Genomic DNA, 27,063 nt, shown 5'->3' on the forward strand with positions numbered 1-27,063 from the left:
TGCCACATGCCAGGAGGGGGAATAGTCAGGTGACACTGAGGATACAAGGGATTTCAGGGTGGGGCAAGGCTAGAGGAAGGCAGGTAAGGCTTCCCACCTGGTGGAGAAGGAAGGTCCCCATGCATGGCATACCGCCTCGGTGATCTACCACAGCGGGGATGTAACTGGAAAAGACGGTGATGGTGAGATGCAAACCCCCTCCTCCCCCCCCACCCCCGCCATAACACAAATCCTGGCCCCAGGGTCAGTAGAGCTGAAAACGGGATCATTGACCAGGTCCTTCTGGGCTGGCTCTCTACAACAGTTCTTGTATTTTCCATCCTACACTACAAGTCAGAAATTACACCAATGACCTGGGTATGGATATGTCGTGGCTTCTGTGCTCCATGCCTCAAGACTGGGACCTGGTCCCAGGCCTCCGCTGACATGGGCTCAGAGTCCCCTGACCCTCCTTTCCCATGTCAGTCACTGTGGACTCTCAGCTGCTCTGAGAACACCATTCCCAGTGCCCTTCTCCTCTTTAATCAGACTCTTGGACCCCAAGCTGGTGCCCCACATGGGCACTCTGGGTACCACTCACTCGCCATTGGCTTCCAGCTCGCAGATCTCGAAGTAGACCAGCAGGTCATACTTGCAGTGGCAGGGACCTGGGGAAGGCCGTGTCATCGTACTGAGCTTAGTGGCAGGCACTAGGAAGATGAGAAAACAAGGTTGTGAAGGGGTTACTCAAGGAGAGGGCAACAAAACTGCATAGACAACAACTTGCCCAAACAGAGGCGCCTGACTGGCGTACCCATGCCCAGGTCACACCTAGACCTGCACAGTCAGGCATGAGAAACATGGCACTGGTCTCAGGTGTGTGGCCACTGAACGCTCCCAAGTAGGAGTGCGTGGCTTCACACAGCTGGGTATGAGGGTGGTGGCTTGAGACTCCACCATGAGGGCAGCAGAGGCACTGCTCAGTGTCCTATCACATGCACAGGACCCCTCTGCCTGGTCTGAGCTACACTTGGCCACAGCAAAATGAATCAGTCCAAGTATGTCTTGCCAGCATCCACACCTCTTCCTGCTGGCTCTCTAATATGTCTACCTCCCGACGGCTTCTGCCCACACCACCCCCCCCACACACACACACACATTCCGGGGTCCAACCATGTCTGTCCACAGGGCCCTTCCTCTACTAGTGCTGAGTGCTCTTCATACTACCTGTCACTGGGTCTAAATGTCTCCCTTGTGGACAGTGCTGAACAACAGAGCACAAAGCCAAAATCTACACATTCCACAGAACAGACGGCATCTGCTATGCCATCTGCACCTTGAAAGACCATTACATTCGCAGCAGGTCCAAACACACTTGCACCCATGGAGTAGCTTCCCCACTGGATTCAGGAGAACCTCACCTACCTGGCTTGGACAGCGGCATGACCCGGGGGAAGTGGCGACGTGAGGGCCTCAGGGGGCTGTGGAGGAAAGGCAGAGTGAGCAGACCTAGCTGGTATCTGTGAGTCCTGGGGCAGCCCAGGGCAGGGTGGGCTGATCAGAAGTGCATTCATGTGTCCCTTATTTCCCTGTCCTGTCAGACTCAGGGAGATCCCAGGTCTCTGTACATGCTTAGATATGAAAGGAGGAACTCTTAGGGTCATAGACACCATCCCAAAGGCTCCATGAGGTCCCAGAGTCTCAGTGCCCCAAATAATCTCAGTTGCCTCCCTCTTTTGTTCCCACAGCCTGGTTATCGCTCAGCTGTGAGGTCTACTCTGTTGAAGAGAGATGGATGGAGCTGGAGAGGAACAAAGGCTTATCAACGCATCTCCAGTCCTTGGGGTGGCTGGCATTCCCATCCCACCTCCTGGACCCAGGGTGAGATGGCTTATAGGTACCTTAACCTCACATCCCAGCCTCTTGAGACTTCCCTCTGCTCCCTCCCCCCAAAGAATGAGAGAGTTGGACAGATGTTCCCTTCCTGGAAGTGGCCAGTGGGCAGCAAAAGCTGGTTATGCCCTGGATGCTTCCCAAGCTTGGTTGATGGTCCAGGCTCTGACAGCAATGGTCCTTAAGAACCCAGTTCCAAAGGGACGGGCTGGGCTATGCTCTAACATCCCGGACAGCTAACGAGAGGGCATCAGGTACATGGGCTCTGTAGCCTGGAGACAGGGACACTTGGGTGACCTAGGCAGATGACCTGAGCACATCCTTGCAAAGAGGTGGGAATGGGTGCTGCTGGTAGTGGCCGAAGACCTCAAATACAATGGGCTGGCTCTTGATGTACTCGATGAAGGACTTGGTCACCTCTACCGCAATCTAGAAGGGAAAGAAGGAAGGCGTGAATCGTATCTCAAAGTGCCCAAGAAAACGCAGCACTATAGGCCCTGCCCTCAGCATCAGTTCCAGCCATGACATCCCTGGAGGTTCTGAGTCTGTGTCTGCTCAAGGATCACTGTGAGCAGTTTTCAGGAGCTCTATTCTGACCCTAGGCTCCAATTTTAAACAGCACAGATCCCCCTGCTACCTAGCTGTAATGTCAGCATCCCCACATGGCACTGGAGGGTCTATAACCTGGTGCCAGACAGCTCCCAGAACAGTTAGCTCAGAGGAGAAAGAATGTATGGGAAGGGAAAAACACTCTTAGCCTTGTAGAAGGTCCTTGGGTGTTGGAGGATAAGGGCTAGGACCTACATTTTGGACATGGTAGAAGCCAAGAGGGGGTCCCCTGCCAGTGTTCTTCAGGGGCTCAGTGGAGAAAGCCTCATCATGGCGGTGAATAAAGCTGCAGATCAAGAAGAGGAAGTTGGGGTGAGGACTTGCAGTAAGGGCCTGTGGCCTCACTGGGCATCACGTGACCTCCATGGCCCCCAGCACAGCCTACGTGGTTGCACCTCCCTCAGGAGAGCACCCTACTTCCCAGCAGCCCAGGGAACAGACAACAGGCTCACTTGAACTGGCAGAAGATGTCGGCATATTCGGCAGAGATACTGGATGCCTGCAGGACTGTTACACGGAAGGTGAAGGTGCTGCCCAGACGGAGGTGGTCCAGGGCTGTGTCCAGAGGCCCATCCAGGGCAGTCTTCTCAGGGCTATCTAGGAGGCCTTCAGGAGTCACAGCTGTTGGGAGCAGAGCGATGGAGCCTCTACTCTAGATTCTGTGCTCTTCAAGCCCTGCTCCCACAAATCCGTGTCCCATACAGTGGGGCTGCACCTACCTGAGCAGGTGTTGTTGTTGACCTCATCAGCTGAAGGCCCGGAGTCGGCACCCTGACCCTGGCCTTCTACAATGCGCAGCTCCTCCTGGGAGGTCCCTGAGCGGGACATCCCTACCACAGGGCAGGACTCAGACTGGAACTGTGAAGACATAGAGTTAGAGAAAGCCGGGAAGCTAGATGGTTAAGTTAAAGCCACCCTGTCACAGCTGTAGAGATCTGTGCACTGGGGCCTGGGTCTCTAGGGCCCTGAGCCAGCCTCGTCACTGACCCCCCAGATGAATCACCCACCCTCTAGGCCTCCACTCCCATTGCCACGAGCAGCCCCCTTTGACTGTCTCGTTCAGATGAGCTGAGGTGTGAACTGTCTGGGAGGAACACACAACCTGCCTCAGTGCCAGAGACATAGTGAAGGGAAACCAGGAACCATTCCTGGCCTTCAGTTGTACCCCCAGGGCACCAGGGAACTTCCTGAGGCAGGCCACAGGCAGACTGCTCCATCTTGGACATCCTCAGACTGAGATCTTGAACCAGATAGCTAAATTAAGGCCATCTAGGGAGGGGCACTGCGTGGGATCAATCCCTCCACTGTCTCCTCAGATAGTCCTTTCTGTGTGGGTCAGAGGGTGGCCACAATGGGGCTGTGCTCATTCTCACAGGACTGGGGGAAGGCAGGAAGAAGGGTGGTAGAAAAAACAGTATGCTATGGGAACCCCGAGAACAGCTAACCCAAGAAAGGAGAGAATGGGGGTGCCTGTTCTAAAAGCTGCCTCTACTCACCAGCTCTAGGCCTTGCTGTATGAGACTCAGGAAGATGGTTGGACCAAGAGGGTACTGACAAACTGGGGAAGGGACATTGTGTGTTTTAGACAGCAAGGGATGGGACAGGCACAGTGCTCAGGGAGAGAGGGGGGAAAAGAAAAGACTCCAAGCCCACGGGGCCCTGCCAGAGCTGGCTCTTAGAGCCTAGGGTTCAGTGGAAGGGTTCCTCAGTATACAAGGCAAGCCTTCATAGTACCTTTTCAAAATGCTGGTCGTCAAAGGAGATTTTAGCAGTCCCTGACTGACGGACACCGGAGCCATAATCCGGAGCCTCTTCATCAGCTGCAAGAGGAATGAGCAAGTGATTGGCCAACTTGTTTTCCATAGTGGACAGAGCCAGGCCAAATGGCCCCAGGTGACCAAATTCTTAACTGCAGCCAGCATCACCACCTGCAGCTCTGTCATTGTCAAGACCCAGAGGGATGTCCTTGTCAAGACCCATGCATCATGAGCCATAAGCCCTACACTGTCTGACCTGTACCAGGTGTTCGGGGAGAACCCATCTTGATCCCCTCCACCACCCTCTTGAGAGCCCATGGGCCCTACCATGTCACCTCCAGCATGCGACGACTCCTCTGCTACCACCTAGTCAGCTAACAAAGTCTGATAGCCAGGGCTAGTCCCAGTGGGACTCAGTGGATGAGCTGACCCCAACCCATGGCCACAGGGCAGGGCAGGGGTGACTAGATTGTGTTTCCTAAGTTCCTTTCTTCCATTGCCACAGGTAGGGAAATATTAGTTGTGACTCCAAATACAGTAAGATCCAGTGTCTTCATATACGATCTGGGGACCCCAGGTCAGACTTCATCATAGCCTCTCTTCCTGAGAAGCTAGATGGTTAAGTTAAAGCCACCCTGTCACAGCTATAGAGATCTGTGCACTGGGGCCTGGGTCTCTAGGGCCCTGAGCCAGCCTCGTCACTGACTCCCCAGATGAATCACCCACCCTCTAGGCCTCCACTCCCATTGCCACGAGCAGCCCCCCTTGACTGTCTCATTCAGATGAGCTGAGGTGTGAACTGCCTGGGAGGAACATACAACCTGCCTCAGTGCCAGAGACACACCCCTTAGTGAAGACATCTCAGTAACATTCACTTTCCAGCAGTGTGGCCTGGGTGGTATTGAAGTCTGGGCTCTTCTACCAGCTCATAATCCACCCACTCCTGGCTCTCCTTGCTAGATGGGACCTCTGGACCGGCACTGGGCAAGCACTAACAGTCTACAGGTTCCCTTGACTATGGAGAAAGCGGGGGGAGGGGAGGGGGGGTAACAGGCAGTCCATGTCTCTTGGAGGCAGCAAGGCAATCTCTGGGTCCACCCTAAGTGTGTGATAGGTGGGGACTCCAAGCCAGAGTAGGAGAGTAGTTTCAGACATCCTGGGCTGCACCCGCATGGCTGAGATGCTCCTATCTAGTCCAGGCCAGCCTAGGAGGCCAGAGCCAAGGGCTCAGCACAGGAGACTTTTCCTTCAAGCCCCACCCGCCTACCTGCCTGGGAAGGGGGTAAGTTTCATGTTGGCCACGGGGAGGCCGGGACGTCCAGGGTAAGGCGAGCTTCATACTGGCTCCTGCACAATATTCTTCCTCCCACCTTTGCCTACAGAGGCAAGCCCCCCCCCCCAAGGGACTCAGAGCCACACACACCTGAGATAGCCTGCACCGCCACACGGAGGAAGCCTTTCACCTCTCCCTTCTCGCTGACGATGGCCACGCGGTGCACCAGGGGCACAGGGTACAGCAGGTTGCTCAGGTATACGAAGGCCCTGCAGGAGCAGAGCCATAGTCACAGGTGGCCCTCAGGGTGTGCTTTGAGCTACAGCAGTGACACCAAGGCCGGCTCACACACAACATGAAGCTGCAAAGCAGAGCAAAGCGGCGAGACAGCCAGGGCAGTGAGGAGGGCTGGGAACAGGCAAGGGGGTGGGGGTGGGGTGGGGGTGGGAGGAGGGTTTTCAGGGCTCAGGGGAGACAGGAGGTGGAGGTACAGAGAGGGAGGAGTGGGCCTCAGTGCATGGAGGGCACAACCCAGCTCAGCCTGGACATGGCTGTCTGAGAACAGCTGAAGAGCGGGTTTCAGCCTGCTTCAAGGGCTGGAGGACCTGGGATGAACCAGGACAGGCTAGCAAGCCTCAACGTTTAAGAGTATGGATCCCTACTTCCCCTTGGGCTCCATCAAGCAACTCCTCCATGGAGCTCTATTAACAAACAAACACCTGTGTCCTATCAGCTTACCTGGAGGTCAGACACAACCGGCCCCTAAGTGTCGCCCTTCTCAGGGTAAGTGCAACTCAGAGTGTGTGCGCATCACTCAGAAGCCTAGGCCCGGCCCTGATGCCCCTTCAAGTCAATACCTCCTTGCTGGTGATCCCTCAGTTGGCCTCTCTGTCACCCTGCCTCTCCCACTGTCCCTTCTATGTGTCCCTGTCACATTGAAGTCCCCACACCCTCAATGGTGCCCAAGCTCCTCACAGAATCATCTAAGTCCTAAGGGCCAGCCCCACCTTACAGCCCCCATGTTCAACCTCCCACAGGGGCCAATGGGTCCCTGCTATCTGTCTACTCTCACGGCAACAGCCCATTTCCATTCTCTGGGCTCCATCTTCTGACTTTGAGAATTTGTAGACTCTCCGGTTTTCTGTGCTTTTAATATATGGCAGAGCTTCAGCAAGTTGTTATGGCAAAGCCTTCAAAGTCAGGCCTCATTGGGAGGCAGCTCCCTCAAGAGACCTTAGTGTCCCTGTGGGTGACCGCCCCAGGACTTTCCTTAGCAGAGGGTCCTCTCAGGAAAAGCGCTAGCCAAACCCCTTTGTTCAAGGTTCAATTCCAGTTGGGGAATTGCTATGGAAAGAATATAGAGAGCCCACAGAGGACTGTGAGGGCATACCACACTGGGGCCAGGTGAAGGCCCTGTGATGGCTGTTCAGGGCCTCTGAGCCCAAATGAAACCTGTCTCTGCCTTCCCAAGGCCCTCACCCCCTTGGTTACCTCTCTAGAGGGCTCAGGAGGCAGTGTCACAGAGCTTGCTTGGAATCAATAGAGTCCAGGTTCTGGGCTATCCAGATGTACCCTATTGGCACTATGGAGATACCCCCAGTTCTGTGAGCACCCATAGGGAAACTCAGAGATCTTACACACTCACTTCTTGACCCTTCCCCACTGTCCAGAACTAGGGGTTCTGGAGAAGTACCCAGAGCAAGTCTATACCTAAGTCATATGGTAAGACTTCAGCAGGCAGCCATTCAGGCTCCCTACAGGGCCTATTGTAAAGTGGGACCACCCCAGAGACTACAGGACCAAAAGAAGAAATACATATCCTGGAACGGTGAATGCTCCCCAATGCCTGGAAGGTGGTTTATCAACCTTGTCCTAACAGTGGTACCCCTCGAGTTAGCTAGCTGTGTTCTCCTCTCTTACGGATGTAAAGAGTCCAGAGTCTAGCATGGCCCATCACAGCTGGTGGAATATAACACTCAGGCTCATTTCACAAGGGAAGAAACTGATGCACAAAAATATTAGGCAGAAACCAGGGGTGGCAGCAAGGGCCAGAACTAGGATGGGTCCTGCTAACTAGTTTCCCTTAGTTAGCTCTCAGCCCTGCTGCTCATTGCTTGTCAGTGCAACTAATCACAAATAAATCTTGTATCTCCATCTTTTAGAACGTCCTCCCATCAGACAGGGGAAATTCAGGCTGCCATGGCCCACATCCAAACTGTAGGAACGATGTGTCCCACATCTAACACTGACCCTAACCCGAATCTCTCACTGGAGGCTGGGGTTATGCACTGAAAGAGACCCATTTGTGGCTAAAGCCCCTGGATCCTCACGATCCCTGCACAGGGCAAATGGGAACTGTGGGTCTAGCTATAGCTGTGGGGTCAGATGTTGCAGAAGACAAAAAGAATGCAATGCTCACTTCCCCATCCCCCACCCCCCTTCTCTACGTGATCTATATGACCAACTCAGTCCACTTGGCACTGTGGTGAAGTCATTCATCTAGAAGATACTTCTGGGCCAGGACTGCCTCCCAAGGTTTTGAAGGGGCCACAAGCTGAATCTGGAAGACTTTTGTGCCCCACTCTGAGTAGAACTCATTCAGCCAGCAAACCTGGGAGATGAGGGCACACCTGCTCAGGGGGCCAATAGACTCCAGCCTTCATCTTACCTGTTCTCTGGACACCAGAAACAACAAGACAGTGTAAGCCACTGCAGGGTCACAACACAGCCACACAGCCCTTGCCAAGCTTGGCAAGCCACACCAGCCAACACCCGGCTGCTCTCAAGGCCAGAAGAACACTGTCACAGCCACACTGGGCCAGATAAGGAGGCCTAGCACGGAGCTATCAAGTGCAGCCTCTTGCTGGGTCCACATTTACCCATCTGGTACCCTCCTCAGATCCTCCCCCAGACCTCCCTCCTCTCTGAGTGCCTGCCTCCCTGTCCCCATCTTCTGAATGTTCACTAACTAGGAAATGGGAGCCTCTAGGCTCACTTCAGCTAACTCACCCACATCCCCAGGCCACCTGACATCTAACCATCAGAGACCCTGGATGTGAGGAGGGGCCCTGGTAACGGCCATGAGACAACTGCCCAGGATCCAGAGCGCCTTGAAGCAGACTAAAATACCCGGAAGAGGAGAGGGGGGCACAATGGGCAGAGCAGCACGTGGCGAGGCAGGAGGGAGGAGGCAGCGCTAACCACAGATTGGTGAGGTGCAGAAACGCATGCTGGGACCCAGGGAAGCCTTTCCAGAGGGGACAAGAGTGGGTACCCCAATTTTGCTTAAGCTTTGGAGAGAGAGCCAGCAGCTACCAGAGGATAAAAGGAAAACCAAGGTGGCGCCCTCCTCAGGGCTGGGCCTGCATAGCTGCTGTGCGGAGAAGCCAATTCTTGCCAAACCAAAAAGGTCAGGATGTTGCCAAATGAAGCCTTGCACAGAGCACCCCACAATACAGGGGGCCAGGCCTCTCATGGATGACTTTTGCTAAGTTTGGTCCTTTTGTAAAATCTCAAATCCACAAGAGGGAAAACAAGGTTGGAAGGACCCAGCTCTTTTCATGAGACTGCAGAGCCCACACCCCATTTCTCCTCATGTCATTGTCTCCTGACCCCTTGCCTACCTGACACCCGGAACCACTCCCAGGGCCCAGCAGGCATGGGAGGTCTGGTACTATAGCTCAAGGCTTGTTGGGAGATGCCTGTGCAGAGCTGGTCTGCTATCTGCACCTCTTGCTCAGGCCCAGCAGGGTGGAAGTCCAGACCCAGGGTGTCTCGGAGGGAGAGGCTACCCATTTGTGTCCAGCTGGCTAGCTCACCACAGCTACTGCCAGCCACTGAGAGTTAGGAACACTAATCAAAGATCCTGGCCAGTGATATGGAACTTGCTACCTTCCAAGAGGGAGAGGGGCTCTCACACCATCGCCTCCATTCAAGGAAGAAAGGAAGGAACTCCATTGAAAGTTCATAGTCTATAAGGACTTGTGCTCCAAGGTCAAGAGTTCTGAAACTCCCGTTGTCCGAGAAGCAATCTTAAACTCCAGGAGAGGATGCTACTAAGACTGTTGCTGTTCCAAGCAGGTAGATTACAAACCCTAGCATTTCAGAAGTTATTTGGCTCATTGCTGCAGCCAGCAGCTAGACCCGGTTTCCTGTATCCCATTTCCCCATCCCCAGCCTCTCTCTCACACCTATCCCAGGAATTAAGCGGCCAGGGGATGGGGGTGGGATTCTCAGTAAAGGGCATGTGCCCATTCATCAGGCTGGCCTGGGAGGTCAGGGGCTTGGAGCTATTCTCACCTGCCAGGCTCTACAAAATTAAGGCAGGTAGGTGAGGTCCTTCCTCCCCTGCCCTGGGTGGCTCATAGTCCTGCTCTCAGAACAGCGGCACTGAACGCATAGGGTACCTTTTCTTTGGACAACAGTGGCATAAGCAGAAGCCACTTCAGCTGAACCAAGCCGATTCCCAAGACAAGGGTTTGGGGAATCCTGCCTGAGGACATCTTTCTTCCCCTCTTAAATGTCCCTCGAGCCCTGCACAGGGAGTCATGGAGTCTTGGTCATTTCCTAGGGTCACTACAGGAACTATCCCAGCCATTCAGAGTGGGTACCAGGAGCTCTTGGCTGTAGTTGCATGCTCCAAGCCCCAATCTCTCCTGCCACTGGCTCCAGACTTCCCTGCTGAGCCAGAGCATCCATCTCCCACTGTGAAGACACGAGGGGAACCTGGCTCTCTCAGCCCCTCAGAGGCTAGCCCTAGCCTGCATGGCCCAGAGGGTCCGGTGTCTGCCCCGATGCCGGATTATACCACAGCAGTGCTCCTGTGCAAAAGAGCTGGCTCCTCCCCGGCATGCGTGCCTCAACCTCACCAACCTTCCTACTAAACTGAACAGGGGGGGCCGGTCGTAAAACGGGTCCCGGCCGTCGCACAGCGTGTGCTCCGGAAAGACGTCGTCCTCCAGGTCCTCCTCCTCCTCCTCCTCCTCCTCCTCCTCCTCCCCCACGCTCTGCTCCTCGGCAGGCTCGGTGGTGTCGGAGTCGGGGCTTGAGAAGGTGGGGGAGGGGGTGAGAGCAGCCATGCGCTCGCTCATGCATGTGTTGAGAAGAGGGTAGCTGTTGCAGCCAGAGATGACTGAACTGAGGTTAGTACGACAAGACAGAAAGAAGTTAACACCAGCTACTCCGGGGAAGGTGGGGCGGGGCGGGGCGGGACAAGGAGGACTTCTGTTTAAAACCAAACACCAACCATCAAGAAAGCTGCCTTAAAAGACAAGGAACAAAAAATACACCCAATCTCTGGGCTGGGAAGAGAAAACAAAACAAAACACCCCAGACTAACAACAACAGAATCCATGGTCAGTAGAAGGCTCTGGAAATCACCAGCAGCAGGTATGAGTGACAACGAGGGTCCACACTGGCCATAGCCAAAGCTCTTTGAGGATCTCCTCAGATAACATGGGGGGTCGGAGACTAGGTACAGACACCAGATTGGAAAACAAGGAAGGAGCTGGTAGTCTCTAAACTTGCCTCTGTGTTCCCACCCCCAAAACACCAGTGACCTAGAATGCCTTTAGGCCCCTGGGTGCTTGGACAACACACACACACACACACACACACACACACACACACACACACACACACACACACACACACACGGACACACACGGACAAGTATCACAATAGGTGTAGGCAGTAGTGACAAGATGGCACCCGGGTCTCCTAAAACAGCTGGGCATGCAGATGCATGATGAGGGATGACTGAGGTAAGAACAAGTGTGGAATATGCCCCTTCTTGACTTCAGGCCAGGACAGTTCAGGGTCTAGGCTCTGACTCCACTGCCCTCTCTCTCTGTGTGTCTCTCTGTCTCTGTCTCTGTCTCTGTCTCTGTGTCTGCTCTCTCTCTCTCTCTCTCTCTCTCTCTCTCTCTCTCTGTCTTTCTCTGCAAGGACAGGGAGGAGGTACCCACCTGCCCACCAGCCGGAACCAGGGGAAACGGTCATAGAAGGGGTCCCCGCCGGTCACCACGTTGTCACAGTCCTCGACGACGCTGGAGGGCACCTCTGCGGCCCTGTCATACATCTCCCGCATCAGGTCCAGGCGCTGTCTGTTGGGGTTCAAAGACCATGGAGGCTCAGACCAGTGCCCATAGGTAGCCTGGCTCTCCATTCCTCCTAGGGCATCAGACCCAGCATGGCTCTATCACCATCATCCTGTCAGGGTCACAGGCTCAGAGGTCTGCCAGCTAGTAACCCCTCTGTGGTCCTCAGAAGTCAGCATCCACAGCAACCGTGTAAGTGAGAAGGCAGTTCACCACAAATGCCTCCCTAGTCTTCCCCAGTGACAGCAAAGGTGAGCTGAACAGAGAACTACAGCAACTCAGAAACGGGACTGGTATCATAGCCCTGAAGGCTCTTGTAGTGAGCTCAAGGGAGGCAGAGAAAGGGATGGAGAAGACAAATTTTTGTTTTGTTGTTTTGTTTTTCAAGACAGGGTTTCTCTGTGTAGCCTTGGTTGTCCTGGAACTCACTCTGTAGACCAGGCTGGCCTTGAACTCAGAGATCCACCTGCCTCTGCTTTCCCAGTGCTGGGATTACAGGGGTACACCACCACTGCCCAACAAGACAAAGTAGTTTTAAATCTCACCCCTGAGGTAGGACAAAATTTAGGAGGAAGAAAATGAGATTGTGCTCTCTAGGGCTCAGTTTGACTTCTAGAGGGTTAAGTGTCCACTACTGATGGTGTTATATTCAACCTAACTTCCTAGGAGGGCACAGGAGGACAGAGAGCCTGTGGGCACACACAGATTTAACAAGAAAAGGGTTGCCTATTAGTCATGTTTTGCTGTCCACATTTGCCATCTTCAGGAGGCCTGGCTAACCGAGAAGAGCCCTCTCTATCTAGCTCAGTGGTTCTCAACCTTCGTAATGCTGTGACCCTTTTAATACAGTTCCTCATGTTGTGGTGACCCCAACCATAAAATTATTTTTATTGCTACTTCATAACTGTAATTTTTCTACTGTTATGAGTCATAATGTAAATCCCTGTGTTTTTCAGAGTTCTTAGGTGACCCCTATGAAAGGGTTATTCATCCCCAAGAGTTCATGACCCACACACAGGTTGAGAACTTCTGATCTAGCTACTCCCTAGAGATAGCTAGCAACTCATTGGTGAGCTTGCCTTCTGCATACAAAACAACAGACCCCAAGTCCACACCCACCTCTCCTCATGCTAAACTCTCACACACCTGACCCATGTTCTGTCTGCCCCCAGGACAGTAGGAAACTAGGAAGACCCCTTTACCAAGTCTGGCCTCATTCCAGGGAGCTGGTCCATAGAGACCAGTTGTCCCACATTTTCCTCAGAAGTCCAAGGAACACTCTGGCTTTCCTACTCCTGGCCTGCTCTGGTGCCCAGTCATGGCCCTGCAGGTTTGTGCCTCATATTTCCAGGGCTGTGAGTACATTCTACTCTTCTCATGGCAGACGTCTGTGCCATTACCTAGTCACCTTTACACACGAAGACTTGGCATGATCTAGAGGAGGAGACCAAGGAGGCAGAAGCATTCTCACAACACACAAGCAATGGAAAAACCTCAGCGATGGCGGGACACTACAGATGCCCTTCCACCTGCCCAGGCCCTCAGCCTTCTGGGGGCTGAGGAGAAAATTTCCTTCAGGCATGCAGAGTAGAGAATCCAGGGCACCCCTGTCTCTGAGGCCCTTGGCACAGGCCTTGCTGGAGACACTGAGCCACCTTCCAGTCCCTTCTACTGCCTAAGTGCTCCTTCAGAAGCAGACAAAACGTGACACCAGGAGGCACACTGGCATTGTTGTGAAGCAGAACCCAGTCTGTCTCTGTCCCCGGGGAGGACCCCGTCTACCTCCACCTCAGTGCCCACCAGCTGTACCTGAGCTTCTCTAGCGTCCAGTAGTGGGTGGCCCCGTTCTTCTGATCCTGCACCTCCACTGCCACAATGGTTCGAGGGAAGGGGCGTGTCTCTCGGTCTTTGGCGGCTTCTGGAGGCAGTAGGTCTGGCGGCAGTGGGGAGTAGAGGGTGTCTGTGAGGAGGACGAACTGGAACTGGACCTGGAAAGGGCAGAAGATGACCGTTCACCCACGCCTTGCTGAGTGGAAGCCAGGTTCCCAGGGGGCTTCTCCCCACACCCCCGAGATCTCAGCTCTATATTCCATAGTTCACCAAACCGTTCAAGCTATCACTGAAAAAAATGCCTGACACCCCTCACCCCGTCCCCACCACTGCTGTTGACTCCCAAACAGAGCCAGCAAGAGATCAGTTCCAGCCACCCCCAGTGCTTCCTTCAACCTCCCACACTGGATACCTCATTCAGGCAAGGGCCCAGTCAGCTCTAGGGCCCAGAACTAGCCCAGAACTCATGGGGAAACCCCTCTGATGGGTCCCACCTTCTTCTTTAGCTCCACACTGATGGCGTTGGCCTCCTTCAGGAAGATGGCATTGCCCCACAGCAGGTCCCGTAGAGAAGTGAACTGGTACCACTTCCATTTCCGGAAGGCCCAGAGTGCCAGCTCACACTCCCGCTCGGTCCACTGGACTGTGGGAGAAGCCATGTGGGTCATCAAAGAAAGCCACAATATAGCCTACCACAACCTGAGCTCCAAAGGATCAAGATGGCTTGGCAAGGCCAAAGGACTAGCTGAGTGGACGCTGGGCCCAGGCCACACTGCAGCTGGTCTGTAGCCCCTTTGCAGTCACTGTAACCAGAGGTCAATGTTAAAGGCTAACATGGAAGACTTGCTGGCTTCTGGCCCTCTCTCCCCAGATACAGACTCTGGTCAGCCCCTACCATGCTGGGCTGGAGGCCCCATGCTCTCATTCCTGATTTCATACTAAACCCTCTTGGCGTGGAGAAAGGAGACCCCAGCAGAGAGACCAGCCAATCAAGTGTTGTGGAAATGCCCCAGGTCACCCAAAGATTAATTGGGCTCCCCAGATGAGCTTCCCTAATTGGCTGAAAGTCAAAGCAACTCAGGATCCATGTCACCATTGTCACCATGTCATCTGCCTGGCAGGACTGCCAGTGGGGAAGAGCACTCTTGGGAGAGCAAGGGCAGAGCGGAGGCCCACATGCCCTCTGTTCATGGGGCCCTCTTGAAAAAAGGGAACCCTCAGATGAGGTGCAAAGTGAACCAGGTCTTTGGTGGTCTCTACATACCACACAGTGAACAAAGAGAACCCTTGCCAGCACCTGTGGTCCTGGCCCATTCCCATTAGCAAGCGTGTGCCTGTGTGTGAGAGAGATGTGTGGTCACTTGCTTCAGTACAGCCTCCTAAATCCTGTCCGTACAACAGTATCCAGAATTAAGGAGGTTTATCTCCCAGGGCAACAGTTCAGACCAGTTGACTTCCTGCGAGCCACCTGGGACCTGCTCTTTCAGTTCACAAGCCATCTTCTTGAGTCCTTGAGTCCTTACCTTCATCCTCTGGCTCTTCCTCCTCCTCATTCACCTCTGGGTAGTACCTGGAGTCCATCTGCTTCTGTAGGGCCTCCAGCTTACTCTCATAATCCTGAAGAGATAGGCAGGGCCTGAGAGATGGAGACAGCCTCACCCCAGCCCACTGGAGAGCAAGAGGGGGGCCCGGGCAGCAGAGAGGGTGGCCAGAGGGAGCAGAGGTCCACTGTCCAAGTGTGCTAGGGCATAGAGGGTCTGGGAAGCTCGGTGGGTATCCTCACCAGCCTCTGCTGCTCCAGCAGGTATGTGGCCTCTTCGCGTTCCCGCCGGTACTGGTCCTCCAGCTCCTGAAGCCTGCAAGAGAACATCAGGTGAACACAAGGCCATCAGACTCGGCGGGCAGGCAGCTGGCGCTAGGCCTCACCTCTGCTCCATCTCCTGCTTCATGTCAATGCCCTGCTTCTCCAGCAGCTCACGCTGGGCGAAGGCCCAGTCCACTGGCTCAGCAGGCGTCTCTGCACAGGGTGTTCGCTCACGCTCTTGGCGGGCCTGCTCAGGGTGGTTAAAGCGGAACACGTGGCTCTTTCCCATGATAATGCGGTTTCCTGGGAGATGGAGGCAAAACCAGGCTTGGGGTACCTGTGATTTTCAGGTACCCTCAAGGGGTGGGAGAAGAAGAAAAGAGAAAGGGTACAGGCACTTCATTTGCCTGGGTATCCCAGCATCACCTACCTCGGGAAGACCATCCAGCACCCCCAAACCCTAGCTCCAAAATCATCTTTCTCCTTGGAATGAGTCCCTTTGCTGTCTCCCAAATCCAGCCCCTTGACTATGTGTCTTAGGTTTTGTAGAAGGGATTTGGTAAAGTTTAGAGATACAGGCTATAGAAACCCTAGGATGCTGTAAGGAGAGCTTAATTCTGGCAGAAGTGCAAAGGGTTCCAACACTGATTAGAAAGCAGCTGTAAAGACAGCTCATGAGGCTCCAGATGAGAAAGAGAGATCCATTAGGACTTGGGCTAGAGGAAAATTATTTATGTTCTGGCCAAACAAAACAAAACAAAAACCACGGCTATGTTTTGCTCATGTGCTAAGACTGTGTGAGAGGCCGAATGTCAAAGTGTTAGTTTAATTTAGCGGAAGAAATTCCAAGGCCGCATAGCATCCAGGTAGCCATGGCAGGGGCTTTAGCAGCTGCTTTGGCCAGGTTTACAGTAAGAATGGGGAGCAGTCACCATCGCAGAAAAAGATTTGAAAACCTTGGGGGTTTTGAAAAGAAGCACATTTACAAGTTAGAGCCAAGAAAGCTGTGTACACAAGCTGTCTCAGTAAGTACTTCCCTGTGTCCAATCATCCAGACACTCAGTGGCCACCGCAGCCACGATCCAAGCAGGCCTAGTTACCCCTCAAGCTAGCAGCAGGTTTTAGCATTGCCCAAGTGATGCTGATTTTGCAGCTGGGTGAATCATTAGAGTTATGTAGTTACAGAGGCTTTCCAACAGATTTCAAAGTAAAGTTCTGAGAGGTCAGGCATATATATATATATATATATATATGTGTGTGTGTGTGTGTGTGTGTGTGTGTGTGTGTGTGTGTGTGTGTTAAACCCCTCACAGGCAGACCTTGAGAGGACAGTGTATAAAGCTGCGAGAGTAAATACTGTGTTACTGCGAAGACCCCAGCATGCCAGAGATGCCAAGAACACAGAATGTCTTCTGAGGAAAGCCATGAGCCAGAAGCAGAGCCTTTCCAGGAAATAAGCCTTGTGGGCCACAGCTGAAGAGGGCCGAGGGATGAGACTACCGAAGCCTTTAAAGTTCACAACATAGCACCACATGCCTTGGCTTCTAAACATGGAGCTATAGGACTTATTGTTTGCCCTGCTGAGTTTTGACTTGCTTCAGCCCCGTTCCTCCTTGCTAAGTTTCTATTCCTCCCCTTCAGTGTGGGAATGTATACCCTGTCTCATCATATACCAGAAGTGTGTCATTTCCATTTTGGTTTTACAAGGGCTTGCCACAAAGTTTGCCCTGAGTCTAAGAGGACACCTTATACTCGGGCTCCTAAGCAATGATGGAACTTTCCATGTGTGGAGACTCTTGGAGACAGATGGAATACACTGTGCATTGTGAGATGGACACAGGCTGGGAGACTAGGAGTAGAATGTTGTGGGTTCAATATGGCGTCTCCCTCAAAGGTTCAGATGTTGAAGGCTAGGGGTCCAGCCAGGGGCACTATGGGGAGGTGATGAGACCATGAGAGCACTAACTTCATTGGCGCTTAAACTACCGGTGAGTTCACAGTAGATGAGTGAGTCACCAGGGTGCGGGCTTGTTGGAGGAAGTAGAGGGTATGCCCTTGAAGGGTAGATCTTGTTCCCAGAACCTTCATATTCTCACCTCTGCCTCCTGGCTACGGAGAGCTGTGCAACTCTGCTCCACCATACCCTCCCACAATGAAGCTCTGACTACCACTGGCCCAAAAATGGAGATGGACTGAAGCCTCTGAAACTGTGAGCCAAAAGCAATCCTCCTTCTCCTGAATTGTTTCCCCGGGTACTTTGTCATGGCCACAATGGTGACTGACTCTCCTGTAAGTCAGTTCCTAGGGAGTCTCCTTACACATGTGTGCATGTGTCATTACTCATCTGCCCAGCTCTGTCTTCAGCCACGTGTATCTCCATGCCTCCCATCATGCAGACAACAGTTACATTGTCTGGGGATATCTGATAGGACTTTCCTGGAGGAGACTTTAGCAGCTGTATGTGTGTGGTTTTTATAGCAGCAGGGTGGGAAATTTGTTTAATCCCAGGAAAATGGTGTTGAAGAAGGTGGTAACCTGTCCCACACTGACTGCTCTGTAATACCACAGTTTGGCCAACCATCTGTCTGTCTCCTGCCCTCTCTCCCGAGCTTAGTCCAACAAAGTGACCATTCAGGACCTCCATTAACCCAGTATTCTGTGAGTGGAGCCTCCTCTGCCTTTGTAGTCTCAGGTCCAGGCACTTTAGTCCTCAAGAGACCAGTTTGGGGACTAGAGGGTCTCAGGGCTGCTCAGGTGTCCATAGCAAAGCTACCTTTTGTTGGGATTAAACTATGCCCGAGAGGATGAGCACAAAGACTTCGATTTGACTACCTTACAGTCCCCTAGTGCTCCCAGCCATACCTGACCGCAGGATGCTGGGCTCAGTGACTTTCTTGCCATTGACGTACGTGTCAGCTCCTTCACAGGGCTCCAGGGTCACCACGGCTACGAGACACATAAGAAGGGCACTGTAAGAGGTCATTGCTTCGGTGGCTCAGCTCTCTTGGCCCCTGGTGGGCACCATTCAGGTTCCTTATTCCTGGATGGCAATACAATCTGACCAAGCGTAAGACTTCTTGGATGAACCCAGGGTTCCCATCATTTAGTCAAGGAGAAAAATACCAAGAAGGAGACACATGGGCCCAAGCCAAGACTAGGTGGGAGGGGGGGCAATGCTGGGCTTGACTTCTCATGTTCTTACTCAGGCCTCTAAGTGGACAAGACTAAGAAATAGTGGCTAACATGTCCCCAGAAGGCCCTAGTTCCCTATGACTCACCTGCACAGAAAAGAAGTGGGGATTTGTGGGTGGGGAAATCTAGGAGTGACATTTGTCCCAAGCACCGTTTAGGGCCACCATCCCAAGGTGGTCAAGTTAGACAGGGATTTGGTAATGGAATCAAAGACTGAGGATGGTCAGATGCCTTCTGGCTTGGACACCAGCTCTGTACTCAGAGGCATGGACACAGTGTCGGTACACCAGCAGGGCCGGCCCAGCACTGGGCAGCTCCATCTTCTGCAGGCAGTGGTAGCCAGACCACAGACAGCTGCTCCCCAACCGACAGGAGAGCATGCTCTCCAAACCACTTCAACACTAGAGTGGGCTCCATCCACGTAGCCCGAGGTTCCTCTGCCTACACATCCCTACCTGCTTGCTAACACTTAGCAACGTCCTTGCCCCAGCACCCACCATGCCCCTGGGCCCCAGCCTTCCAGGCAGAATATGGCTCCCCAGAGCAAAAGCCGCTTGGCCACAGGAGTCACCAGGCCTCTCCCAAAAACCTTTCTAATAGAGGGTGTCACTCAGCTGTCCTTGGGGCTCATACTGTTCCTGTACTGGTGTGTTTCAGGATCCACTTAGAGCCCAGAAGCTGGATAGGGGTGACCCACGAGGTCTCACGGATGCCAGGTCAGCAGACGGGGCAGGGTGGGGGCCGGAGGACGACACTACCTTCTCCGCCTCCCCGGGAGTCGCTCCGGAAGACGCAGTGCTCCTCCTTGATGAAATGCCCACTCAGCACAATGTCTTGCCGCCTCTCTGCATCTTCTCTGCCCACTCTGTTGAGGAACCACGGCAGCATAGCGGCAGGGCCCCGAACACACCCACTCTGCCTGGCTCACTCCTACGGGCAGCTCCCAGGGATGCCCAGCTGGGTTTTCACGTTTCATTTTTGGTTTTGTTTTTAAATACCAAGGTATATGTACTGTGGGAATATGGGGACGTGAGAGTGGGCGAGAGACCACCAGTGCAGCCCAGCTGTGGGGAGATCCAGATGGCCCCAGGAGCACTTCAGAAAAAGCGTTGTGGACCACATAGAGCTGCTATCCAACTCAGCTCGTACGAGACAGTGCGGGCTAGTGGGGATAGGGGACCTACACTCCCCAAACCACTGGATCCAGGCTGACTGGAGATGCTATAGCTCTCTCACCTTGTAATCCCCTCAGCTGCTACCCCTCCCTCCACTCAATGACCCATCCAGCCCCTACCTGGTGACCCCGTCTTTGATGTAGTAGAGGAGGCACTCAGACATCAATGGGTCCTCATTCAGGTTGACAAGATGAGGTGTCTGGGGAGAAACAGAAGGGTCACTCTCCTGGGGGGGAAGCAGAATCCTCACAGTGGCCATCCTGCCCGCCCTCTGCAGGCACCAGACTACCACCATCCTCAGATCCGGGCTTGCTGGGGACACAGTGCCCTCCCCAGCCTGGCAGAGAAGAAAAGAGACATGGAGTGCAAGGGTACCCAGGGAACCTTTAGTTGGGGCACCCAGAACCCCAGAGCCCCAAGCTCAGCTGGCCTCACCAGATTGGCAACTCCTCGTCAGGAAAATGAAGGACAAAGAAAGTCCAGACTCAGGCCTTCCTGACAACAGCAGGCTCAGGAGGGCCTGAATATTTTGTGGGGAACTTGGCTGCTGGGGGCATCTGGGAGACCCAGCTCCCAGTTCTTGGAAGGCTTCAGGTAAGGGTTAGATGGAATCTGTGTTTGCACTGGGGGGGGATTCTAGATGTGCAGGGCACATGCTGGGCTCCAGGGTTGGTCCTGCCCCCCACCCCAAGAGTCCTAGGCACCTGCCTCTGTACCATAAAAGGATGCTCCAGAAAGGTCATTCCAGGGGAACAACCTGGAACCAAAGGCTCTCCAGCGAAACTATCAGCAAGCAGGATAAGGGCCCTGGTCAAGAATAGTCTCCCCAGAGGCCTGGGAAGAACCAGCTGATGGAGTCACCACTGGGCTACTTAGGACCTGCATGTTGGCTAGCATCCCAACTCCAGGTCTAGATGTCTGCTTCCTGTGACCCCACCCCATTGATAGCTGCCTTCTGTCTCCTGTCCCAGATCGTTCTTGCTTTTGCCCCTCCTGCAGGATTCTAAGGAGTCATCTTATCCCTGTGTCCCAAGCCAGGGTCCTGTAACAAGGAAGAGGTGCCAGGATGGGACTGCTTCCTGTTTCCCCAGGGTACCCTGGGGTGAGCCACTGCCATGTTATACTATAAATCCAAGTGCACCCTTGAGCACGGGTGCAGAGTCCTGACCATCAGTGCCAGCCATCCCCAACTCATCCAGCCAGGAAGAGCTCAATGGAGGTGGTATCACGACGACTCAGCAGGCCTTCCTACTTTCCCTGAGTCCTGGAAACTCTGAGGTCCTCACAGAGTCCCAAGCTAGACCATGACCTTTCCCAGCCCTTCCCAAACTTTGGTCACAGAGGTGTCCGGTCACAAGCTCAGCCGCCTAATGTTATGCACTGGCAACGTGGAGCCTTACTTGGACCCTCGCAGAGATACATGGTGGGGACTCTACAGTGCTGTGTCCTCTGCTCCTGGGTGGTACAGCAGTCTTGGAATGCCAAAAAAAGCCTCTCTGGCCATGTATTTCACATTTGGGCAAGTTTAAGAGAACTGCTCTCTGTGTGTGCAGTGAACCAGCTACAGTGCCTTGAATGGCCTGGCTAGAGCCCACAGGGACACCTACACCTGGGTCTCTCTCCATGACCCCAGCCTGCCACCTCAAGCTCTCATGTGATGCATTGTTTCCAAGCAATCCCAGACCAAGGCAGGGCAGCAGACTCTAGGGAAGCTGCCCACAGGTGTCTGGCCCAATCTCTCAGATGCCCAAGCCACTAACTCCACTTCCCTCCAGGGCAGCCTTTCTTTGACACAAAACAGGGCCTAGAAACTGGCAATGGCTGGGGACCAGACTATATTCCTGGACTTTTGCCACTCTGCCTTGCAGCCAGGGAACTGCTCTGGGAAAGGAAGGTCAGAAGCTTCCAGAAGTAGCAGACTCAGGGTGGAGGTAGATCCACAACACTCAGCTCTCCACCCTGGGCATCTCCCCCAAGTCTTGCTACAATCTTGACAAACCGAGTGTAAACCTCAAGCAGTCCCGAGCCCCACGGGATGTTTCTCAGACAGCAGGATGTCCCACCACACAATGGAAAGTCTAGGTAAGGCTGGCTCATGCCTGTGCCAGAACCCCATCCTGCTACTCCTTCCCCAGGGACCCTGCCCACTTTGACATCCACCAGTGGTCCAACACCTTGTCCACATCGGCCCAGCTCCTACCTTTTTGGGAGAAAACACACCCAAGGTGCCACCATCTTCTCTCATGGCCACACCCATCTCAGCCAGCAAGGCTTCCCTGGAAGACAGAGCTTCGGTCAGCACAAGCTCAGAGGTTTCCAGACCTAGCCCCACCCTGCCTGACCCACCCACCAACCAGGAACTGTCAGCAGTGCCTGGGCAGTGTCCGCCTGTAGGAGTGTGCTCACCCACAGATCTGCTCTTCGAGGCCTCAATGGCCAGTGGCCAGTGCCACATGTTAGCTGCTTGGGTCAGGCAGCACAGATTTGTCCCATGGCAGACATGCAACCTCCCCCCAGGGTTTGGGTTTCCAGGTTTGGGGGCCAGGACTCTCTGGAATGTTCAGACCCCTACCCCCCACTGCCCACCTCTCCATCCGGATGGCTTCCGTCCGCCGCAGCTTCTCCTCCCAGGTCTCGTTGAGCTCAGCAATGATCTTCTCTGTTTCCTGGGGAGTGAGACAGAGCAGGGTGAGACCCCAGTTTGTGCCTGTGCTGTGGGGTGGCTTGTCAAAGGACACGGGGAGCCAGGAAAGAGCCTGCAGAGCCCCGAGGCTCAGATGCCCAGGCACCTCCCAGCATAAGAGATTCTGCAGGATCAAGGTGAAGTACAACAGACTTTCCTGAACACACCCCATAGAACAAGGCCAGAAAAACAAATCAGGAGTGAAAAAGAAGCAAGTGTCCCAGCACCCACGTGGCAGTTCCGGGGGACCCTGACAACCATGGCAAAAACCAATGCACATAATTTCTTATTGTTGTTTTGTTTTGTTTTTTGAGACAGGGTTGCTCTGTGGCTTTGGAAGCTGTCCTGGAACTAGCTCTTGTAGACCGGGCTGGTCTTGAACTCCCAGAAATCTGCCTGCCTCTGCCTCCCAAGTGCTAGAATTAAAGGCGTGCACCACCAACACCTGACACACATAAAATTTTTTTAAATTATGAATTAATTAATTAATTTAAAAAAGGACCTTCAAAGGCACTTACTTCCCAGGAGTTCTGTTCATTATCCAAATTCATGCAGCCTGATGCCTGAATGCACTAGCTATTCTGGCTGCTGTTGCAGGGCTGGCCTCAGTGCCTCAGGGTAGCTGCATACCCAAGACTTCCATTATTACACCACTCTGATCTTGAGAGGTGAGGCTATATACAGGGGTATCCCAGAGGTCACAGGCAAGGGTGCTCCCTCACTTCTCTGAGCCTCCCTTGTCCTACAGGCTGATGCCCATCACCCACCCAGGAGGGCCCTAGACCAGGTAGTCCTCACCTTCAGCCTTTCGATAGCCTCCTCGCTGCCTGGGGCAAACAGGATGCGCTCGTGGAGACTGGACACAGAGGCCGCACGGCTGGACAGGGCTGAGAGCGAAGATGAGGGGCTCATGCCCACCAGAGCATTGGTCACTGTGGAGAGATTGTTAGGGGCTTGGCTTAGCTCGGCCCCACCACAGTTACGGTTACTGTTCTCAAGGTCGAACACATCTAAGGCATTCTGAAGGGAAGGCAAGAGAGAAAGAAGGAGAGAAGAGAAAGAAGCAGGTGGGAAAAGCAAGAGGCAGGGTCAGGGGAGGCAAGAAACGGGAAACACAGGCAAGGCACAGCAGCCTGGCCCAGCTGCCCAGGACAAGCGCATGCAAGGTCTCCTGCCACCCTCAGCCCTGCCACTCACCTGCCTGACCCATGGGCCCTCTTCCCTCAGCAGCACCCACAGCCACTCCACTCTCCCTTTGACTGGGGCCTTTTTGCAGCCCCTGTACTTGCATCCAAGGCCCATGCCTGTTAGCCACACCTCACAGTGCCCCTGCACCTGAGGCCAGGAGTTCACCTAAGCTCACTCAGGCACCTGTCCTCCCTACCCCCAAGGTCCATTTCCGTCTTCTGCGGAAGGGCTGCACCTGTGCTGCAAACCAAGCTGTATTCCTCATCCCGCTGAGCCCAGAATGGGCCCAAAGACTACCTGGAGAAGGTGCATGGAGAACACTCCTGAGGGAGCCCCTACTCTTCCACCACCCCCAGAATTCCATCACCCTTAAAGATGGGGAGTTGGGCTGTGACACCTGGAGGAGAGGTGCCAGGCCCTTCCCAGTAGAAGCAGACACACAGCAAAGCAGCAGCCAACACAGGACAGCACGGGGCTCTGGGGAAGTGAACCCCAAGGATCCAGGCCTCAGGTTGGAAGAGACTTGGGAGCACCATTGACATGTTCAGCCTCAAGAGACTTCCAGGGACCCAGATGTGGGGAGAGCTGGAGCTGGAGAAGGAGCAGGCAGAGGTAGGCTTGGGCCAGGAGCCGGGAGCCAGGATAGCATGGCTTTCTGGCCCTCCGAGTCCTCAGGCTCTACCACCTGACCTTCTAGAGCCGAAGGGTGCTCACGAGTCTAGCCCAAGTCTCCTTGGATGCACTCTGCCTATTTATTGCCTCAGTTTCCCACACAGACAGAGGTGAACCAGGAACATGGCTTGGAGACAGATGGAATCCCCCATTGTTGAACAGCCCTGAAGTAGGGGAGGCAGAAGAGGTTGTGGGGTCTCCCTCCCCACCCGTGCTGCCCTGTGGCCCCCATGGCCGGGATGAAAGCAGGGGTGCAGAGCAGCAGTGGGGAATACACACATTTGGGTCCTCCGGGCACAGTGTTGGCTATGGGGAGGGCAGGCAGGGGAGGAAGAGACAGAGAAACAGAGCAGTTTGTCCCCAAGGGTCCATGTACCCGTCTCACAGAGCGAATAGCTTAGGGGAGAGTAGGTCTTCAGGGTAGGGACATAGGACCCACCAAAATCCCAGCAGCTGCAGCTGGCCTGTGGGCTTCCAGGAAACATTCCCTGGCCTGCTTGGGCCAGCTCCAAACCCAAACCATGCAATCCATCCAGGCCAAGGCCAGAAAACCTGGCCCAGTCCTTGCCCGCCCAGGCCTCCCACCCCGCGGCATTCTGCCCAGGAGCTGGAGGAGGGATGAAGTTCTGGGCAACTTCAACACTTCCCGACAACTGTGTCAACACCACATGAGTAGGACACAGCCCCAGGAGAGAGGGCACGAGGCACAAGAGGTCCTCAAGTCTGAGGCCCCTGCCCTACCCAGGGCAGACCGGCATGGACACTCACTGTCAGTGATATCGCCAAGACCTTGGGCGTACAGCAGGTCTCGCAGCCTGGTCACTTCATCCTTCAGTTCTCGAATCAGCTTGTTGTTAGGGTCTTCGTTGATAATGGCATTGCAGCGGATCTGTTTGGCCCGGTCTGCGTATCTGGACAGCAAAGAGACACAGGAGTTGGGGGTAGGTCCGCAGAGCAAGCCCAGGGGCGCTCAGAACTCTGCCTGGTGAGTTCGGCTGGGGAGAAAATCTTTGACCTAGGCTGGCAGAATGAGAAATCACCCCTCTGCCCTAAAGGATAGCCTCTGGGACCAGTGTCCAGGAACAACCTACAGGTGGGATAGTCCAGCCTGCCTTGTCTACTTTGGGGAACTAGGGGTCAGGGGCAGAAGGCACAGGGCAGTGTCCTTCCCCAAACTGACCACCCTTGGACTTGAATCTGGTATCCGAGGGTAGAGAGGGCTATTCTAAAACTGGGGTGCAAGATGCATGTGTGTGTGGGAATGGCCACACACGTGTGTCACAGCTCAGCATGCTGTTTGCCGTCACAGGGCACATGTGATGCCATGTGACACAGGCTCCATTTTCCACAGAAAGTGTACACTCTGTAGAGGCCAACCATTCCCAACCCAACCAATCAAGCTGCCTTCTGCCCCCACGGTTCTCATCTGAAAAATGTCCACCTCATAGTGGGAGATTTGGGGAGAGCTTCTTGGACCTTATTTGCTAATTTAAAGTCCTCCACTCCCACAGCCAGAAGCATGGCTTTTCCAGCCCGGGGTCACAGGGCTCTGGGCCACCATTAGCCCTGAAATTGACTCTAAAGGATAATAGGGACAGAACTGGGCCCACAAGCACCCTGGAGCTCCAGCACAGTTATTGCTGGCCTCTGAGTTCCCAGAGAACACTCCCCAAAAGAACACCCTTTGACTGGTGTTGGCTGGATCATGGAAAGACATGTTCTTACTCCAGGGTCACCTGCAGAATATACATACCTCAGTGTGCTGAGGGTCTCATCATAGTTGATGTCTGCTGGGCTGAGGGCTGCCACCATGGCTGTCCTTGAGTTGCCACCTGTGGGAAGATAATCGGTTTGTGTACAAGGTCTTCTTACTGCAGGTACAGGTGGAGATGACGAAGTCCAGAGAGGAAACTCAATCCCAGGCCTGTGTCTCATAGACAGTGACAGGTCGGGCCTCCCTTGACTGCCCCTCAGCTCTCATTAGCCTTTGCCCACCATGGGCTTCCTTTTCCCTACAGCAAAGATAAGTCGTGGAGAGCTTGTTTTTGGTTTTCCGTTATTGTTTTTTGTTTGTGTGGAAACTTGTTTCAGTATTTGTGGCCAATATTTTTTTCTACTCATTTTTATCATTTCCATTTAAAATACTCTCCTCAGGATTTGACATGAGATTCTTGGCTTAGAGTCGGTTATAGCTAGAGGAGGAAACAGTGGTTCTAGGGCTCCTGGTGGTTGGAGTATTGGATAGTGAATCCTGTTAGGGTCAGCTGGCCTAGCAGCCCAGACAAAGTTACACACTGAGCCTGCTTCAATCCTCAGGACCCCCACTTGTCTGTGCTCCGAGTATGCCCATGCTCTTGCCTGCTTTACCTCAAAGAATCATGTCCTTGGGGCCACATCCCTCTCCAGTGAGTCTCCTAGAGATACTGTGAGGAAAGAATGGCTTGGGCACAGACCCCAAGAACGGTTATATGAGTAGAGGATTCTCCATGAGGCTCTCCTCTAGGGCTAAAACTGTGGTCCTGTGACCTGCTTCTTACTTAGGTCTCATCTCAGGTGAAGGAACAGGCAATTGTGGTGACACTCCTGTCCTCTCACTAGAGCCCATCTGCCCCTATATGCTCCCATGTCCTTGGGGCTGCCGTGACACATGATGCTGGCCTGAGGTGAATATCAGCATAGCCAACTGTGGGGTGCAGAGCCATGTAGCCAAGAAAGCCAGGGAGTCGCACCTAAGATCTAGTTTATCACCCTGGGTGTCAGTTTCTCCAGCTATAAGGGTATCCAGAGAGGACCCTGGGGTCATTTTGGAAAGGATGGGTTCCATGCTGTACATCCGTCAGCCGTCATCTCTCTATCTCTCCCCACTCAGAATTCAGGCAGCAAGGAGAAGGTTAATATCAATGCCTCAAA

General features: G+C 53.8%; 1 protein-coding gene across 17 annotated transcripts in view; it reads right to left on the reverse strand.

The window, feature by feature from the left end:
- Nucleotides 1–27,063, reverse strand: part of Kif1a (kinesin family member 1A) — a 64,036-nt gene that overhangs the window by 20,974 nt on the left and 15,999 nt on the right. For 4 of the 17 annotated variants that reach the window (XM_035439292.1, XM_035439291.1, XM_035439290.1 and 1 more), the window contains exons 11-33: nt 25,907–25,985; nt 24,922–25,064; nt 23,092–23,225; nt 22,197–22,276; nt 21,811–21,886; nt 19,730–19,809; nt 19,194–19,300; nt 18,106–18,189; nt 15,366–15,546; nt 15,223–15,295; nt 14,963–15,056; nt 13,934–14,082; nt 13,419–13,597; nt 11,478–11,615; nt 5,662–5,780; nt 4,216–4,301; nt 3,201–3,339; nt 2,934–3,102; nt 2,677–2,767; nt 2,183–2,301; nt 1,405–1,460; nt 581–689; nt 98–164 (exon numbers count right to left, since the gene is read on the reverse strand). In XM_035439292.1, coding sequence (XP_035295183.1) covers nt 98–164; nt 581–689; nt 1,405–1,460; nt 2,183–2,301; nt 2,677–2,767; nt 2,934–3,102; nt 3,201–3,339; nt 4,216–4,301; nt 5,662–5,780; nt 11,478–11,615; nt 13,419–13,597; nt 13,934–14,082; nt 14,963–15,056; nt 15,223–15,295; nt 15,366–15,546; nt 18,106–18,189; nt 19,194–19,300; nt 19,730–19,809; nt 21,811–21,886; nt 22,197–22,276; nt 23,092–23,225; nt 24,922–25,064; nt 25,907–25,985 — 2,552 coding nt within the window. Of the gene's footprint in view, nt 1–97; nt 165–580; nt 690–1,404; nt 1,461–2,182; nt 2,302–2,676; nt 2,768–2,933; nt 3,103–3,200; nt 3,340–4,215; nt 4,302–5,661; nt 5,781–10,383; nt 10,648–11,477; nt 11,616–13,418; nt 13,598–13,933; nt 14,083–14,962; nt 15,057–15,222; nt 15,296–15,365; nt 15,547–18,105; nt 18,190–19,193; nt 19,301–19,729; nt 19,810–21,810; nt 21,887–22,196; nt 22,277–23,091; nt 23,304–24,432; nt 24,460–24,921; nt 25,065–25,906; nt 25,986–27,063 lie in introns of all 17 variants that reach the window. The other 13 variants (XM_035439288.1, XM_035439287.1, XM_035439286.1 and 10 more) reach the window with 7 other exon arrangements.

Source organism: Cricetulus griseus, chromosome 2 (genome assembly GCF_003668045.3).
Source record: "Cricetulus griseus strain 17A/GY chromosome 2, alternate assembly CriGri-PICRH-1.0, whole genome shotgun sequence".
NCBI classification, from domain to species: domain Eukaryota; kingdom Metazoa; phylum Chordata; class Mammalia; order Rodentia; family Cricetidae; genus Cricetulus; species Cricetulus griseus.